Genomic DNA, 19,206 nt, shown 5'->3' on the forward strand with positions numbered 1-19,206 from the left:
AGACAATCAGCCTAGCTTACCAATTTGTTTTGACCTTAAAGAGTTGCAGTCCTTCCAAGCTGGTTGGATTATTATTATTTTTTAAATGAGGCATGCATTCTGCAACATGGCATTGATACAGTAATAGTGCATTGTGGTAGATTTAGACTGGACAGTCCGCACATCCTTCTGTTTTGTTAGTTGGTCTGGGGTGCTTTCCCAGTGTTGCTGTATTACTGCCGAGTAGAAGGGGACTATAGAGCACCAAAAGTGGGTCAAAAAATAAACCAGGAAATTTGTGGTATACAAAAATCACAGGGTGTCACCAAGGCGTTACAGGGCATGCACTGCTTTGAAACAAAGCAGTGTGTCAGCTCCAAAAAGGTTTGTCTGTACAAACAGTACTGAAAGTGGGACCATGAATAACTTGCCCTGATACCATCATGAGCATGAATAATAATGCACCATGAAAACTGGCCTTTGGCACCTGAGATGTCTGTTTTTAGGGCCTGCCCGATTCCTGTGATTGTAATCGGTTTGTACTGTTTGCTATTTTATATTGTTGTAACCTGCCCTGGAACCTGCTGGTGAAGGGTGGGTAATAAATTTGCTGGTGATAAAAAGGATATCTGGAGGGGCCTTGATGGCTTCTCTGCCTTTTCCCTCCAGATCCCTTTCCTTGTCCATGTGGTCTTTTTTTGTTTGCATGCCTGATGGCAGGGTCTGTAGCTCTCTCTTTTTAACTGATGTGAGCTGTTTCCGGAGATGATAATTGTCTGAAAAGCTGGATAAAAACACAGTACATCCATAAATAACACTGATAGAATGTAAGACTGCTACCTCAAATACTGGGTAGCATTTGCAAAGTAAGAATCACAAATCGAACAATGTTTCTAGCACAGTGTTTCCCAACCTTTTTTGGGCAAAGGCACACTTGTTTGATGAAAAAATTCTCGAGGCACACCACCATTACAGCCCCGTGACGTCAGCGCGCAGCGTCACGCCGGGAGGGACGCACGAAAGTGTAAGTTTCAATTTTTTCCCCTCCCCCTTGCCGGGGAACCTCCAAGCTTTGGGGGTGGGGGGGAGGAGGCAGCAAAGCGAGGCAGGAAGGAGAGCGCGGCTTGGCTGGGTGAGCTTTGGCAGGGGCAGGGAATGAGACCCGCGAGGCGGGCGCTGCAGACGGAGGCGCTGCCTGCCGAGCTCGCAGGCAGCCAGGCAGGCAGACGGCGAGAGCTCCGCGCTGGGCGGCCTCTCCTCGCCGCCGCCGCCCCGCCTCTCGCCGCCCGACTCGCCCGCCTCCCTCCAGGCAACATCTCGCGGCACACTAGTGTGCCGCGGAACAGTGGTTGGGAAACACTGTTCTAGCACACCATAAAAGCAAACAGTGTCTGAACCTCCTAAAGCAGGAGTTCCCAAACTGTGGTCCATGGAACCCCAGTGGTAATGAACTTCATGCAGGTGATCCGTGGCACATCTGTGGATTTATGATTGAATACAGGATAGGTAAAGGTAAAGGGACCCCTGACCATTAGGTCCAGTCGTGGCCGACTCTGGGGTTGTGGTGCTCATCTCGCGTACAGCTTCCGGGTCATGTGGCCAGCATGACTAAGCCGCTTCTGGCAAACCAGAGCAGCGCACGGAAACGCTGTTTACCTTCCCGCTGGAGTGGTACCTATTTATCTACCTGCACTTTGACGTGCTTTCGAAATGCTAGGTTGGCAGGAGCTGGGACAAAGCAACGGGAGCTCACCCCATCACAGGGATTTGAACCGCCGACCTTCTGATCGGCAAGTCCTAGGGCTCTGTGGTTTAACCCACAGCACCACCCACGTCCCTGAATACAGGATATACATCACATTAACCTCCAAACCATCCTAAATATCTTCCAGATATGCTCTGGTATCTTCCAGAATGGATTGCTGCAATGGGCTCTATGCGGGGCTGCCCTTGATGACAATTCAGGAACTTCGACTGGTCCAAATTGCAGCAGTCAGATTACTGGCAAGGGTTCTGTTTGGATCTCACATACCCCCTGTTTTAAAACAGCTTTGCTGGTTGCCATTTTGTTTCTGGGCCCAACTCACAAGTGCTCATCAGGAGTGCCAACTTGGCCCCGTGACCATGGGTGCCAGGGGCCGTGGGTGCTATGCAGTGTGCAAGGCCCTGGCACCAAAATTTGTGGGTGCCCAGCCCCTTCATGTGGAATTTTGGGGGTGCTTGGGCACCCAGGGAGTTGGCACCTATGGTGCTCATATTAGAGATGTGCCTGTCGCCTTCATTATAATAGCCTATGGAGAATGCTGAAGACGTACCTCTTTACCCTGACTTTTGACACTTGAGCTGTACAGTGGTACCTCGGGTTACATACGCTTCAGGTTACATATGCTTCAGGTTACAGACTCCGCTAACCCAGAAATATTACCTCGGGTTAAGAACTTTGCTTCAGGATGAGAACAGAAATCGTGCTCTGGCGGCGCAGCAGCAGGAGGAGGCCCCATTAGCTAAAGTGGTGCTTCAGGTTAAGAACAGTTTCAGGTTAAGAACGGACCTCCAGAACAAATTAAGTACATAACCAGAGGTACCACAGTATATTTATTTATCAAGAGCAGTGCTATTTTTCTAGAAAAAGAGGTGCTGGAACTCACCACGAACGCCTCCCTTGTTCTCTTACAATGGCAATGGCGCCCACCTGAGAGGTGCCGGAACTGAGTTTTGGTGAATTCCAGCTAAAAGAAGAAGCTCCTATCGAGAGAATAACATTCAGAGGCCTACGTAAAATTTTGGCTGAATGTCAACTGTGTGTTGGAATATTACGAATGCAAGATAAAAACTGGGGAAGATGGCATGGCCAAAATTATTCCCTGGTTGTGGGCACAGCAAACAAGCATTTGTGAGGGTCATGTAGAGGAGCCCTCTGTTAGTATAGCCCTATGCTCTCTTGCTTCAGGGATTTAAAGTCTGTATTGAAGGGGGGGGGGGGAACCTGCCCAACTGAATTCTAACAAGGCTAGTCAACTAAATTTCCCCCCTCCCCTCCGTCCTGTAAATTAATACCTTGAGCTTCTTCGTCTCTCAACCAGTCAGAGCTTTTAGGCAACTGGACACTTTGTCCACCATTTCTCCTCCTCCAGCATAGCAACTGGTCACATCCCAGACTTCACGTTTAAACTAATAAACACAGGCCCCAGACATTTCGCAAAGGCATATGTATTTCCCAATTTTAATTCTTTGCCGCCATCTTGTGATCACGTTCTGCAGTAGCAACCCTCCACTCTCCCCCCCCCCCACTTGAATTTCCTATTTATTTCCCCAAGCATAATTCCTAGTGATGTAAACCAGGCCTGTGAAGGGAGGGCATTTATTGTGTGGGTGTCAGATTGTGGTCACTGGCTCCAGGCTTCCAGAACAAGATATATGTTCTTTCATGTAGCTTCTGAAGTATAATCTCTTCATTACCGTCTGTTTGCTTGTCTGTTTATTCACAGCATTTGTATCCTGACTTCTTGTAAAAAATGACGAAGGCGGGATTTTGCGTTACAGTGACAGGCAGAAATTAAAACAATTTATCCCGAAAGGTCCAAGTCAAACTAAAACTGAGGCTCTGGAAGAATTATAAAACATTTCAGAGCAGTGGCAACAAATCCCATTAAAAAAAAAAAAACTTCTGAAAGAAAGAGGTTTTAACTGCCTTTTTGGAATGCGAGCAACAGGTAAATTTCTCTAGTGCCTCTGAGGAAAAAAGGCCTTGCCTCTTGTGCCTCAGATTGCAGGAAGGCCTCAGGCCCCATCTTTGCAATATATTTAAAGCAGAAATACGCCGCTTTAAACAGGCATGACTTTCCTCAAAGAATCCTGGGAACTGTAGTTTGCTAAGGGTGCTGAGAGTTTTTAGGACTGTTCTCCTCGAGTGTCAATTCCTAAAGTTTCCTGGCAAGAGGGATTGATTATTCAGCTACTCTGGGAATTGTGTAGGTGGGTTCAGGCACGACCAAAGACCATAACAGTAGCTGCTACTAGGACCTTGTTAGGCAGGTTATCACACGTTTCTTTAATTGTATTTTAAGGCTAGTTCCTCATTAAAGTTGAGGAGTCACCTGTTAAGCTGTGTTAACTCATGAGTAGGTAATTTCACTCCCATAGAAGGCCTCAGTTTGGGGTTTTTGGAGTACCGTTTATGCATTCACTTACGCTGAGGAAAGAAAATGTGCCACAGCTTTAGATTTCATCTTTGAAGGTAAGCATGTGAGGTGTTGTTGTTTTTTGCTGTAATGTAATTTCATACAGTGATGGGGGAAAAGAAAGTGCACCATCCTAGAATTATGTGGTTTTACATATGAAGACATGACAACAACCCTCTGTTCTGTAGCAGGTGTTAAAATTAGGTAAATACAATCTCAGGTGAACAATGATGCATGGCATATTACACTGTGTTGTGATTTATTTAACAGAAATAAAGCCAAAATGGAAATGCCATGTGTGAAAAATTAAATACTAATTAGTTATGCCTTTTAAGGAACAAATGATTGCTATTATGTCCTGATATGTAAAACCACAGAATTCAAATAGAGTGCACTTTCTTTTTCCCACGACTGTATACAGTATTCTAATTTAGTATATTGCATTAATTCAAAATTACTACTTTGGTGTTTGTATTCAGATGCATGGTAGCACCTAACAGAAATCAACAGGCATCTTTAACTACAGTATATTATGTGTGGTGGTCTTGCATTATATATTCTACTTCATATAGTGGGTGAAGCTGTTTTCAAAGTTTATAGTATATTGGTGCTCTCCTGAATGAAGAGAAAATCTGCAAGAAAACTGAGACACCAAGGGGTCTTCAGTTGCTATTCATATGCATTTTCAGTTGATTGAAAAAAAGTATGAAATGCGTTTTAGTCCTGGAAAACTTGTCCTATAATTATCGGAGGATTTGCTGTTTACTTGTATTGTATTGTTTGAATGATTTCAGTTTCTCATCATTGGTGAATCTTATTGGTTAGCCTATCATATTTGCCTGTTTCTACTATTTGCTGATATATTTATTAATTGGTTCCTGTGACTTTATCTCTTTGTTGTTCATTTACATTTGGCTGCCCCACACTGGGCCCAGATTACTAATTTTTTATTTTAATTTCAAAAGCTGCTTATCCTCACAAGGTCTGCTATGAGAAAGATACACATTTATTTCCCTCAAACAAAAAAATAATAATTCTGGTCCTTGTAGTTTACCTCTTACAGTTACAATTCCCAGCAACCCTTAGCAAACTACAGTGCCCAGAATTATTTGAGGGGTGTGTGTGCTGTACTCAAATGTGCTTTAAAGGTATAGAGCGTCACAGCCTTGCAATATCTCTTTAAGGAGGCTAGAGTGGTTATTTCCTCTGTGTTATAGATGTTAGGTCTGGGAGGTAGCAGCAGCCTAGTTGGGATGAGATTTGAACTAGAGACTTGCAGCTCCTAGTTTTAATACTTGAATTAAGGGAGGTGGAGATTGCAGGAGGCTTCATGATTTGGCTAAGATTGGAGAGATTGAGGCTTGTGAATTCCATTTCTAGTAAGCCTCTCCGTAACCATTTATTTTCCTTAACATTATGTGAGCACTGTTCTTTTTGAAAAAGCATTTTTAACACAAAATATTTTATTAAAGATAATATATAATAATTATGATAATCACATCATATATACAAGTAGTAATGAATAAAGAAATAAAACACTGCAAGACCAAATATTATCGAGCAAGAATTCAAGCCCTCTACTTTTCTAGGAACAATTTCTGCCAATTAAAGCAACAATAGTGGCACGATTGTTAGGTGTAAGAAGAAGTGAAGACCATGCTTCCCCAATGCATTAGCCAATGAAGGGGAGGGGGCAGGATTTCCTAGCCCCCCCCTTGCTTTTTTCTTTCATTTGACTTTTCTTGCATAAACTGAGCCCTAGAAAGCAAGGGTTACTGAATACGGCCAGAAGCAGCACCTATGCAGGCTGTTAGCTGAAGCAATATTGTTGTAATTCCTGGATCCAGCAAGACTTAAGATCTAATGGAGGATTCAGTTGTTGGAATAGCCAGGCCAGCCTCTTGGTAAGCTAATGGCCCTCTAAGTATTAGTTGTTAGGGTAGCAAAGGAACACATGGGCATCTCTTGCCAGCGGATTCATTTCTGCTGCCATTCAGGCAAAATGGAGTGGTGGGGAGTGGGAGGGAGCGGAAGAGGAACATTCAACTGGTCTTCTGCTTGCTGGAGACCAGGTACACACTGGCAATGGTAGTTGGTGCATCTGGGTGAATGGGGCACTGCTCCACCATCATCAGCCAGCACCCACCTGCCTGCCTTCTTACTAATATCCAGTGCAGGGGGGGGGGGCATTGGTTGTGCCAGCTTCCTCTCGTTTATCTTGTAAAACTCAGCAGGGAAGAGGATGGAAGCAAAGCTAGAATTAGTTGGCTCTGCCTGTCATTTGCTCTGGTGCCACCTGCTGCTGGGCTCCCTCCCTTCCACCCTATCAGCCCTAACAGGTGCCAGCCACTACTGGAACACACAGACTTACCTGCTGTGGTGGTAAATATTGTTCCTCCTGTGCTCACAATAAAATAAAAATAAAAATTGTGGGAATACCAATGGTCATACTTTGGCTTCTTGCTCTGAATCTTCTTCCACATCTGGTGCAACCCTGAATATGTTTTGTTTCGGTATGCATGCATGTAAGCATTATAGCCCATGAAAGGCCTACTACCTGCTCCTCAGATAATCTATTTTTTCACCTCCCCACCCCATGGTGTGTCCTGCTGGTGCTTTTTCAAAATTTAAAGTTGGTATCCTGTGCACACTTGGGACTAAGCCAATAACCGATTTCGTTCTGTGAACTGCCCTGAGACATTCGGCTGTAGGTCGGTATATAAATTCAATAAATAAATAAAAAAACAAGCTACATTATCCAAGTGAAATTTATTTTCAGGTTGACATGCATAAAAGTGGACTACAAGACATGTAAAATCTGCTCATGTGACCCCTTTATACGCTACTATGAAATTGCACGTATGTGCGTGCTCAAGTGCATGATATAAAATCAGAGAAAAGAAAGGTGCTTGATAAAATACTTCTGCAAGGAATTGTAAAAATTGATAAATGTTTTGCGAAACTGAGAGGGTGGAGGGAAAGTTGAAAATAGGTATCAGTATCTGCAGCAGATAAGTAATAATGAGTTAAACTGCCACTGACTGTGGAGGTTGGAAGTTGTTCTTTTGTCCACTAAACTAGACACTCATTTAAAATATATTCACTCACCCACATGTGCTTATTCTGCATTTTCATAGAGGAGCAAGGCTGCAATCCTAACCCCACTTACCTAGAAACAGGTCCCATTGACCTCAATGAGACTTACTTCCAAGTAGCATGGTTAGGATTGCAGCCATGGTGTAGTGAATCAAGTGTTAGGCTTTGAGCGGAAAAGTCCTAGGTTCAAATCCCTGTTCAGCCACAAAGCTCACAGGATTGACCTAGGGCTAGTTACCTTCTGTCATCTTAAAACCTACATCACGTGATTGTTGTGGTTGTAGAAGAACCCCACATATGCTGACTTGAGGTCCTTGGATTAAGTCTGGGGTACAAATATGACAGAAAAGTAAACATTTGCACATTCCTCTCTTTTTTGCAATATTTCATGAGCACGATCCAGTTAAAGCTAAGCATTTTGATGTCTCATTCATTCCTATAGGCAAGGCTTAATTATGTGCCTAATCCTCCCATTGAAATGAATGGGAATAACAGCACAATCCTATGCATGTTTTCTCAGATGTTAACCCTCACTGTATTCAGTGGGACTTGCTAACCTAGTTCATCTGCTTACAGAGAAATCCTAACGGTTTCTGCTCAGAAGTACCAATTAATTCAATGGGACTTACTTGAAGGTAAGTGCACCAAAGACTGCAGCCCTAAAGTGCTTAACTTTGGCTAAAACAGTGTGTGTACACATATTACAGTGAAGGTTGCCAAATATTGGCATTCACATACGGATGCTCTCAGTCTCTAATTAATGTGGTAAATCTCTTTCTCCCCCTCCCCGCACATGCACGCACGAACACACACAAGTGTATACTGATAAACACATTTAAGACGCTGTTGCCATTTATTTGTCTATCTCTGAGTTTTAAGACACTGACAAAAATGTGGCTAAGCTTTCATTAAATTCTGGACACTTACTCCTTTTCCCTGTAACATAGAATTAGCTTTATAAGAAATTAGAATCAGTGTGGCTGGCATTGTAACATACCCTGATGATAAACTCTTCTTTCCTGCAGTTTGTCAGCCTGGGATCAGATGAGGAAGGAGGGAAGTGTGGTGGTTCATGGAGCCGATGGTACCCTGTCAAGACAGATGGCAAACATTAAAGGGCAAAAAAAGAGGCAAACTTATTTGCTGCGGCCAGTGCGTTCTCCGGCGAATCCTTCTTGGCAGGCATCATTGGAGCTCAGCCCTGGCTGTTTTTCCTTCATTGCACCAGCAACTACTGGGGGTACAGCTGTCAAATCTTCCCCAGATGCTCTGCTATGACACAAAGGCCTGGTCATGTTCAGCCCTTTGTCCTGTGAGTTTTGTCTGTTGTCCTCTTGGCTTCATCTCTGAGGAGCTCCCAGACTAAAAGACATGGGTAGGGGACGCAGCCTGAGAAGGGAAGAGAGGAGATGGATGCTGGAATCCAGCAGCCCGGAAAATCATCAGCAGGGAGTGGGGGCGGTGGTGGTATTAGTCCTCCCGCTCCTTCAAGAACCTTGCTCTGTTCTGCAGTGTGTTGGCTCCAGAGGCAGGCAGCAGCATCTTTCCACATAAAACATTAGCTGATGGGTTGCAAGCAGCTCGGACTTATTTAGCGGATGGGTTGCAAGCAGCTTGGACTGCTCCCCTTTAAATGCGCACACACCACACACACACGCACACTCTCTCACACACTGGTAATCTCATCACTAGCTCTGTGTGTGTGTGTGTGTGAGAGAGAGAGAGAGAGAGAAAGGGAAGGGGGAGGGCTTTGCTTCCATTGGCTGCTCCTTGCCTTCCCACCCACATCTCTTCCACATCACCTTGGTGTCTCCCTAAATAAAACCAGCCCTCCTTATCGCAGCGAGGAAATCAAGCGGTAGAGTTGCAATGGATTTTAAATAAACATTTTACCCCCCCCTCCCCACACACACTGTCCCTGCCAGGCTGCTGGGGAGAGCACGCAGCAAGCACCTTCCCCACTGCCACCCAAACACTCACATGCAGCTGCCCTGCTTGCTGGCTGCTTCTGTTGCCTCTTTCACCCCATGAGGGAAAGCTGGAGCGCACGAGAAACTGGCTGCAGTCAGAGGAGGGAAGTGGCACCTTCATGACCAATCCTTTCTCCATGGATTTAAAGGAGAGCACCAGCGAGGGAAGCCTGGGGAGCCTCCAGCCCTCCAGCCTCCAGATCTTTGCCAACACCTCAACCCTCCATGGAATCCGCCACATCTTTGTCTATGGACCTATGACTGTGCGGCGGGCCCTGTGGGCTCTGGTGTTTGTGGCTTCCCTGGGCCTCCTCCTGGTGGAGAGCTCCGAGCGGCTGGTCTACTACTTCTCCTACCAGCATGTCACCAGAGTGGATGAGGTCGTTGCCCACAGCCTGGTCTTCCCAGCTGTTACCATCTGCAACCTCAACGGGTTCCGCTTCTCCCGCCTCACTACCAATGACCTGTACCATGCTGGCGACCTATTGGCCTTGTTGGATGTCAACCTCCAGGTCCTTCACCCTCATCTCGCTGACCCAGCAGTCCTGGCCATCCTGCGAGAGAAGGCCAACTTCCAGCATCACCGAGCCAAAGTCTTCAGCATGAGTGAGTTCATGGGACGTGTGGGCCATGACATGAAGGAGATGTTGTTATACTGCAAGTTCCGGGGGCAGGAGTGTGGCGAGAAGAACTTCACAACTGTGAGTACAAACAAGAGTTTTGTTTTCCTTTTGGCATTAGTGGAAACAATGGGGACAACCCAAGAAGTGAAAATTGGGTATCTCTGTTGGAGACCCTGGCTGATATATCTTGGTGACCCAGCTGTCTTGAACTGAAGCAGGTTTGTCTGCTATTCTTGTGGCCAATGGGCTTTTCGGGTTTTGAAGAGTGTAAGGCTTAAGGATGTAATGCCTGATAAGGTTTCTACTTTCTCTAGTGCAGGGTTGGGGGACCTGTGGCCCTCCAAATGTTTATGGACTGTAACTCCCATTATCCCTGACCTCTGACCATGCTTGCTGGGGCTGATGGGAATGGGAGTCCATCAAACCTTTGGAGGGCCACATCCCTGCTCTAGTGGTTGGTTGCTGCAGTTCCTGGAAGTACGGGACAGGAGGGGTGGGGAGAAGGATTGTATTCATGGCTTTATGGAAGATGTAGAGATCAGTGGCCAATGGATGGTGCATGGCAGCAAACTAGTGTTGAAATGACACTGTGCATTCTTGCTGATAATGGTTCAGATCAAGGTACAAAACTGTATTGGACAGAGTCAGCCTGTTGGTCCATCTAATCTAAATGCTCTCTATGCTGGTAGCAGTCACCCAAGATTTCATTTTCCAGTACGAATGGGAACATGTGGTCCTCCAGATGCTGTTGGATTCCAGCTCCTATAATCACTGGCCTTAGTGGTTGAGACTTATGGGAGCTGGGAGACAGCAATGGCTGGAGGGCCACAAGTTCCACATCACTGGTCTTTCTCAGCTCACCTGCATGGGATGCTTCTACTGGAGAAACTGAGGATTGAACCAAGTATGTGTCCTACCACTGAGGTGCTCCTGGCCCTAGGGGAAACAGAGAGATCTATGGCTGATGGGTGGCAAGGGGCGCAATGAGATAAGGAAGACTGTCACTTCCTGGTGGTTCTGGCCTGTTGCAACTTTTTTTCTGTGGCTGTTGTGTGGTGGATAATAGGATTGCCTGATTTACCCCCAGAATCATTTACACATGTATTTTTCTCATTTTATGACTGTGGCTTGTGTATATGTGCATGCATGAGTCACAGCAGATAGAAGATTCACGTTCCCATGTATCTCATCCAACACAGTGCTTTTCAGTAGAGTTGGTTCACACTTTCCCATGCCAAGCCATCGGGTGCAGTGTCATGCATGTGTGATCCAGTTTTTTGACCCTGCTTGTATGCTTTGAACAGCAACTGGAAACATAGACATTAATCTCAGTGAAGCTTTTCCCATCTTGGAAAGGAGAGTGGTGTGAATTGACTTGCTTTATTGTGTCTTTGTTACTAGTTGCCATTAAAGACACTGGAGCCAGGCCAGAAAGATAAGATGACAACATCAGGGCATAGAAGTGGGTGGGAGTTTGAACGTGTGTAGCATAATATTCTCCTGTATGCTACTGCTCAGCAAACTTCTTGTCCTGTAGGGTGACTGCTTCACCCCAACCTGCTTCTCTGTCTTCAACAGCAGCAGCCCAAGGTGGGGAAATGGAGCAATGCTAGGTTGGCACTGCAGGGTGGGAGATGCTTCACCCACTTCCTTTCTCTTTCTCAAACTGTTTTGAACCCCCTAACCCACCCCCAGGAGTAGGGCTAGGGGGGAAAAAAGCAAATTGGTAAGTTTATTTACCTACCAAACCTTTCTTCTCTTGGTTGGGACCTGGATGAGGGCTCACATGGAAAGGAACTAGTTTCCTCTGAGGGAAGTTGCAGGTTAGAATGTTGTACTCAAGTGGGTGCTGGTGGGTTGCAACGAGGCTAGGGATTGGGGCATCAATTAATTACAATTCATGTCACTTTTTAAAATATATACACACCTGCATATTGCTTACCCCAAAGAATCCTGGGATCTGTAATTTGTTAAGGGTGCTGGGAATTGTTGGTTGCTGAGAGGTGTGAGTTACACTTCCCAGGATTTTTTTTTGGGGGGGGGGTGAGCCATGGGCCTTTAAATGTATAGTGAACACAGCCATAAGCACTTCGTGTACATTATATTGTTTAGAATCCTTGCAACAATCCTGTATGGTAGGTCAGTTTTATGATCCCCATGGGTAACCATGCAGTACCAGGCAAAAGCATTTTGCTGTTGGAGGTTGACTCCAAATGCCCATCTCCCCCACATGGGCAGTATTTTACAAAGTCTTGTTGCACTGTTCAGACACAGTTCCTGCCTTCCTTTTTCTCTACTCACCTACCCCACCAAGCCACCTGAAGCAAGTCTCTTCATGCTTCTGTGTGACAGGGCCATCCCTTTGCTTGTTTCTCAAACTTGGGTCCCCAGCTTTTGTTGGCCAACAACTGCCATCATCCCTAGCCAGCTGGATGGTGGGAGTTGTAGTCCAACAACAGCTAGGGACCTATGCTTGAGAAACACTGGAAGGTCATGTAGTACGATAATGACAGAAGGGAGATTCACACTGGAAACTTCTTGGTCTCTAACTCAGACTTTTAGCTTCTGCACCACACCAGCTCTCAATTGTTATTGATGTTTGGGGTGGCGGTCGTATGTACGTGTGTATACACACACACACACAGATTCTTTTCATAGAAAAAGAATATTAAACTTTCCTGATGCCTGGGAATGCTAAACCACAGATATTGTATGCGTGCTAGGAGCAAACTCCCAGGATTGAAAGTTTGGTCTGATTGACGGGAACTCACTGAAGGAAACCACTCTAAACCTGATGAAAGAATTCGTGAGAACCTTGATTGTCATCCAGAAAGGGGGAAGGGTTCATCATTCATGATGCTCCGATAGAATTCACACATTCTATAGCATTCCTACCCCCCACCCCCAAAGCTTGTTTGGAGAGGGTGGTTGCAGGAGCTTTTAAATTTGTGGAGTAGTTGTGTAGGGGTGTGTGTGTATTTGGGAGAATTAGCATACACAGCATTTTCCCTTTAAGAAACTATTGTGGCAAATTTCCAAGAAGCTATCTGGATCAGTGTGTGTTTCTGTGTTAGGGTTACCTTGTAAATAGTGAGGTGCCTGCTTGCCTCTGGTGAGTACAAAACACCAGTAGGCAGGGAAGCTGGCTGGGGCTGATGGGAGTTGTAGTCCAAAGCATCTAGAGGGCATCAGGTTGGGGAAGGCTGCTTTAGAGAGAGAGAGCCTGTGGTTCAGTGGTTGAGCACATGTTTTGCATGCAGAAAATCCCAGGTTCAATCCTCAGCGTCGCCAATTAAAAGGATCTTATGCAGCAGGGCTGAGGTCTGAGAAAACAACTGCCATTCTGTGTAGACAATGCTGTTAGATGCACCAATGATCTGACTTAATAATAAGGTAGCTTTGTAGAAGTTTTCTTTTCCCCTGCTATCAATGATTACGTGTCTAGGCAGTGTAGCTCTCAAATATCTGTAGGCTAGTGACTTTTGTTGGCTTATATGTGAGACTGCATTAAGTAGGTTCTGGGGGTGAGGGCAGGTTCAGAGACCAACACTACTTGAACAGCCCTCCCTGCTAGCGATGAAAATAGGCCCCTGACCCCAAAGAGCTTTAAATCTAACTGGATATTGGGAGATACAGTAAGTGGGGGTGGAGAGGCCAGCATAACAGAGGAATTGTACAGCACATGCTCAAGCATTATACATACTAGGAGGAAGCATTATACATGCTCAAGCATTATACATATACTAGGAGGAAGAGGCTGCTAACCAGCAGATCCACAGGTGCTGTTTAGAACTACCGTACTTGATTGCATCTCACTACTTTTCCAGTCTTGGATTGCTTCTTGCAGTGAATCTAAGTCTTACTCCTTAAACTTAGCTTGCTTTCTGTCTGTCTGATCCTGCTTCTCCTGCCCCTAATCCATTGTTGCTTTCCATCGTATAGGGCTGCTTTCCCTAACACGAGTGCATGCCTGTGCCTCTCTGGGTCTTAGTGGAGGTAAACGAGATCTTGCCTCCTGGAAAGAGAAGGGGTAGGTGTGTGTGTGTAGGTGTGAACAAATAGTGAAAGGAGGGTAGGCACAAAGCAACCTCTTCAAACATGCATATGAAAAATACCAGCATTTTTATTTATGACCCCCAACAGCTGTCCACATTCATGCTGATCTTGAATATGACAGGGTGTTGAAAGGGTGTTGGAAGCACAAATTTTGCTTCAGCTGTAGCATCTTAAAACAAAGAGCTTCTGAGAGGTGTGCCTGAGTGTGAATACCCCTCAAGAGAGTGAACCAAAAGTAGCACACACAAAAACAACTTGGTGGAAAGCAGAATGAAATTTTATCATGTTCCCTTGAAGTATGTATACCCAACCTTTGACAACTTAACCCCGATTCTGCGCAAACAAAACAAGGTAAATAGACTGATGTAAATCAAGGTGATGGTTTTATGTCTCTGATTTGAATTGTCGTTTTATATCACCAAGCAGAAATGCCAGTTTAAACCACAGGTTTCAGTCTGGTCTCCAAACTTTATATCTCATGGATTTCCAGAACAAGCATGCATACTAATTGGCTGCTGTAACATATGGACAGGATGCAGTGCGATTGCCTGGGAATCAACACTTGCAAGGCTATCCTACGAAAGCTAAATTGCAGGGTGTATATGTCTGCATGTGGGAGGGATTGTTTTGAACTGACAGGATAGGGGCAGGAGCTGGGCCTTGAAGGGGAGGAGGATGTTGAGGTTGGTGTGGTGAATGCTCTGCTCTACTTTTCATGGCTGCACATGGCCTGGGAGCCCTCTTGGAAAGAAACAGAAATTGTGACTGTCCTTCCACTCAAGTGTGCTCTATACCCAATTGATTTTGAGTGGGTGGGTGAGGTTTCTTCTGCAATCTCTCAGTCTCTGCGCCAGGAAACTCTCCCATTGAGGTGCTGAGCGTCTTTACAAAGAGCTGCAATGGAACTGGTTTAGGAGAGGCACTTATGTGCACGGCCCTTTTGCCGTTCAATGTGCTGCCGCCCACCATAGCTTTCTGTGCAAATTGGTGTTAATTTGCTGTGGAAGCAACAACAAAAACAGATGGGAAGCTGCCTTAATAAGCCATCTCAATAAGACTCAACTAATCAGCGAGAGGTTATTTCAGAATAATGGCCTTGCTAGATCAGACTGAGTCCAGCATTCTGCTTCCAATAGCAACTGTTAAATGCTTCTGGATGGCTGTAAGAAGGGACCTGAAGGTGACGGCTCACCCTGTTTTTCTGCTCATAACACCTGGTACTTGGAGATATATTGACTCTGAACATGGAAGTTCAGTTTAGCTGCCATTTCCTCTGTTTCCTGAATTCTCAGGCAAGTGCTGGTCCTTCCACAGCCAGAACAGTACCAATCCATGCATGTCAATAGGTTTGGGTTGAGGGAACCTTGATAGAAGTACAAAAAAACTTTACAGGGGAAATCTTAAATGGGAGGTGGGGAGGAATCCAAAATAACCCAATAACAGTGGGCAAGGAATTCTCATTGACTGTTGGGGGAACGGGAACTAGAAAACAGAGAGAGAAACAGGATGGGTCGAATGGAGAATACTGGAAAAGAACATGGCTAGCTGGCTGGAACCCTGAAGAGGAGCACGCCACACCTTGGCAAAATTGTGTTGCAGGTCACTGTTGTAGTGGCTATTAACCACTGATGGCCCCACATCCCTTCAGAGGTGGGCAAACCTCAAAACTGGGGACCAAATGCAGTCCTCCGCAATCTTTATCCGGACTTCAAGACCCTTCCCTTCCCCTGCTTCCAGTCCATACCCTTCCTGGAGCCCTGCTCTGAACTGTCCACAAGGTGCTTTTGCCTGCCTGCAAATAAGATAACATCTCTTAAAAGCCTCTACTGCACCCTCTTCTTCTGCATTAATGGCTCCCCCATAACATGTAGCCCATGTGATGTAGTAGTTAGAGTGCTGGACTAGGACTTGGAAGACCAGGGTTCAAATCCCTACGCAGCCATGAAGCCCATTGGGTGACCAGTCACTGTGACTCAGCCTAACCCATCTCACAGGGTGGTTGTGGGAATAAAATGGGCGAAGAGTGTGCACCACCTAGAGCTCTTTGGACAAAAGGTGGAATATAAATGTACTACCAATAAATAAACAATAAGGGAACTATGGGGGGCTAGGAGCTTAGGCCACAACCAGGCACTTACTGTGTGACTTCCTCATACTGGTCTCACTGTCAGACAGCTTGCCTGTATTTCTCTGCTGACAGCCGGTGTGAGTAGACCTAGAATGGGGAGATGTGGTAGTTAAAGGAAGCCTCTCCCAAGCAGGACTATTGCTCAGAGCTGAGAAATTTGGAATAAGAGAGGAGTGGATGAGATGGACCATGCTGAGCCTATTGGGGTCTGGTGGTGCTTTGCATTGCAGTTGTGCTATTTGTAGGCCATCAAACTGAGTCACTGTCTCCCCTCCCCCCCCCACGCCCTGGGATATATTAGAAGGCCAAAGAAAATCCTAAATGTGAACTCCCAAGATTGCCAACTGATTAGGGTGGGGAAATGAATAGACCTGCTCCTGTGCATTTAATGGTAACTTGATCTTCCAAAAAATCACCCGGTAAAGTTTTTAACAGTCTAGAGATGAGCACCCATCACCTGGTAATTCTTGCTTATTAAGTTCCTGTTAAAACACAGGAGCTTAAAAATGTTGGCAACCCAAATTCCAGATACTGTACATGCTTTTTTTTTTAAGGGTGATCACAAAATCAAAGCACCCATGATTCTTTGTGAGCAGGTAGAGATGCAGTGCCTCAAAGAGCTTGTCCAGTTCTTGATGGGGGAAGGAAGTGTCCTGTGATGTACAAATGAAGCCTTTCATAGTGTCTGCTAGAAGAGCTTACATGAAAATCAGTACCCTAAGTGGCTATTAACTAACGGCGAATGCTGATGGAGCGTTTGTGCCATTCCCGTGAATAACAAATGAATTTGTGTCCCGTCAAAACAATGAGGATGAATTGCAACTGAATAAACATGAGCATGCTTTACAATTTGCCATTCTTCCCAGCTGACTCACGTTGTGGTTTTCCTGCAGTTTTGCACAGAGGCCATGCAAAGAAAGCCACCAAGAGCACAGTGCATCTCAGGACGCCATCCTGCACTAACCATATTTGGGATTAAATTAATGACGGTTTGCACTTGCAGTAGGGCTTGTGCAGGAGAACATGCTGCTGGCTTGTGTTTCCCAGTGTCCATTGGATATAGGTGAGTATAGGTCAGGCTTCCTCAACCTCGGCCCTCCAGATATTTTTGGCCTACAACTCCCATGATCCCTAGCTAGCGGGACCAGTGGTCAGGGATGATGGGAATTGTAGTCTCAAAACACCTGGAGGGCCGAGGTTGAGGAAGCCTGGTATAGGTGGACTGGGGATAGTTTTGCCCTCCAATGCATATAAAAAACAACACTCATATCTACTTAATGGGCACAGTAAATCCTAAACATGCTTATTATGAAGTAAGTCTTGTGCAAGCGACAACACACTCAAAGCCTAGTGACTTTATTTAATTTACTGGCTTAACTTGGGGTGCTTCCAGGCTGTCGCTGTTTTGGGGTGGGATTCAGTTATATCCTAGTAAATACAGGTCTTGCAATTAAAGCTGATTTGGAAACCTTGTGCAACAAACCTGCTTCTCTAAATAATCAGGCTTTTTGTGATAAGGGAAGTGAAGGGGGAAAGCATTGGAAAGTGTGAGATAACACTTGCTTAACACAAGGGCAAATCAGGATGAATGCTCATTCAATATCAGGTTGTCAAACCTCTCAGCAACCAAATCAGGGTGAATGCTCAATTAACAGGTTGTCTGGAAGAGCAACCTATTTATTTAATTTATATCACACTCTTCTTCTGTGATGGGGCTCAGGGCAACATACATTGGGTCCCTGATGTTGATCAGCCCTGCTGCCTGATGTGCCTTCAAGGCCATGAATCTTATTTCTTCCACACTCCAAAGAGAAACATATCCTTTGAATGAGCCCCTCCCATTAGGATGTACTCCAGAGCTAAAATTTGCCTCAACTATAAAATAAGGTATTAAATGACAAATTAGATATGTTAATAATGTGATAGGCACGTGTCTTTGTTTCTTCTTTTTGGTAAATAGCAACCTTGGGTGGGTGGGGGTGCTGCTGATCCTGAATACTGTCCACCATGTTTCTGTTTGCTCTGGGAAGGAACTCAGTGTGGTGTAATGGTTAGCGTGTCAGATTAGGACCTGGGAGACTAGGGTTTGAATGCCCACACCCATGGAGCTCACTGGGTCTTATCACTGGTTTTCAGCTTAGCCTACCTCACAATGTGAGGATAAAATGAAGGGAGAACCATGTACAATGTACACTGCAAATGGCACGCACATGTGTGACCATGCATGCTTTAAACACGTGCAAAATGAAAGTTGCCTGTATAACAGCTTCAGCAATTGTGGTTTGAAGTTAGCTTGTTGGACCAAATCATAGTTCAGATTAACCACAGTTCCCAGTCCAGGTGGCGTGATGTCCTAAACCTTTACTTGTGGACTGGAGCTGTCTTCAAAAGAATCTCCTGGAGGTCAAACCTGGCACTGGGTTGAGAAAGTGTGTGTAGTTTATCTGCTGAGAGGAAGACAAGGTTGCTGCCTGTGAATCTATTCTGGGTCAATCCTGATTGCCGAAGTTGGCTTGGGAGTGGAGCTGGGCTTTATGAATATTTGATGGACTCTATTCCTGGCAGCAGCAGCAGCAGCATGTCCTTGAAGGTGTCGAACAGAAAGGCAGGTGCCTTTTGCGTGTGAGCTCCTAGGTAGGGATTGCCCTCCTCTTGTGGGAGACACGTCAGACCCAGAAAGCCTGTCGTGAGGACAAGCCCATTGGTGTTTGGGTTTTTCTAAGGTTGATTTGCATTGACCCTTGAGACTTGCATCCAATATAGGTAGCAGAGTTACAACTCCCAGCAACTTTTAGCAAACCAGAGTGCCCAGAATTCTTTGAAGGAAAGAATGAGCTTTGAATATGCTTTAAAGGTATGGCGTGTACACAGCCTCATATAATGTAGCCTTGCATATTGTTTTTTCTTTCCCATTCAGGATCTGATTGATCATACATTTATATGGTGTCAGAAAATAGCCTACTACCACCACCCCTGTTCAGATTAGTGACTTTGAATCTGTTTAGTGACGAGTGTCCTCTGTGGCTAGGCTTCCTAGCTGGTGACACTGGGGACTGTTTGCTTTGCAGACTCTTTCTGTGGGCAGCACACTTTCCTTTCATCTGGCTCGGATTGATTTGCGGGGGCTGTGTCAGTCCCGTCTCCTGTCAAGCTGAAGTAAGGACCAGATAAAG

The 19,206-nt window shown here is 45.4% G+C and overlaps 1 protein-coding gene across 5 annotated transcripts in view; it reads left to right on the forward strand.

Annotated features, from left to right (window-relative positions):
• Window positions 1-3,718: 3,718 nt before the first annotated feature.
• Window positions 3,719-19,206, forward strand: part of LOC308571108 (acid-sensing ion channel 2) — a 403,467-nt gene continuing 387,979 nt past the window's right edge. The window contains exons 1-2 of one of the 5 annotated variants that reach the window (XR_014001279.1): window positions 3,719-4,216; window positions 8,282-9,927. Coding sequence is in view for 3 of the 5 variants with exons in the window: in XM_081166502.1 (XP_081022628.1) it covers window positions 9,346-9,927 (582 nt within the window). In the remaining 2 variants the exon portion in view is untranslated. Of the gene's footprint in view, window positions 4,217-6,967; window positions 9,928-19,206 lie in introns of those variants that run through there. The other 4 variants (XR_014001280.1, XM_081166502.1, XM_081166504.1 and 1 more) reach the window with 4 other exon arrangements.

Source organism: Podarcis bocagei (assembly GCF_964188305.1).
Source record: "Podarcis bocagei genome assembly, chromosome: 13".
Taxonomy (NCBI): domain Eukaryota; kingdom Metazoa; phylum Chordata; class Lepidosauria; order Squamata; family Lacertidae; genus Podarcis; species Podarcis bocagei.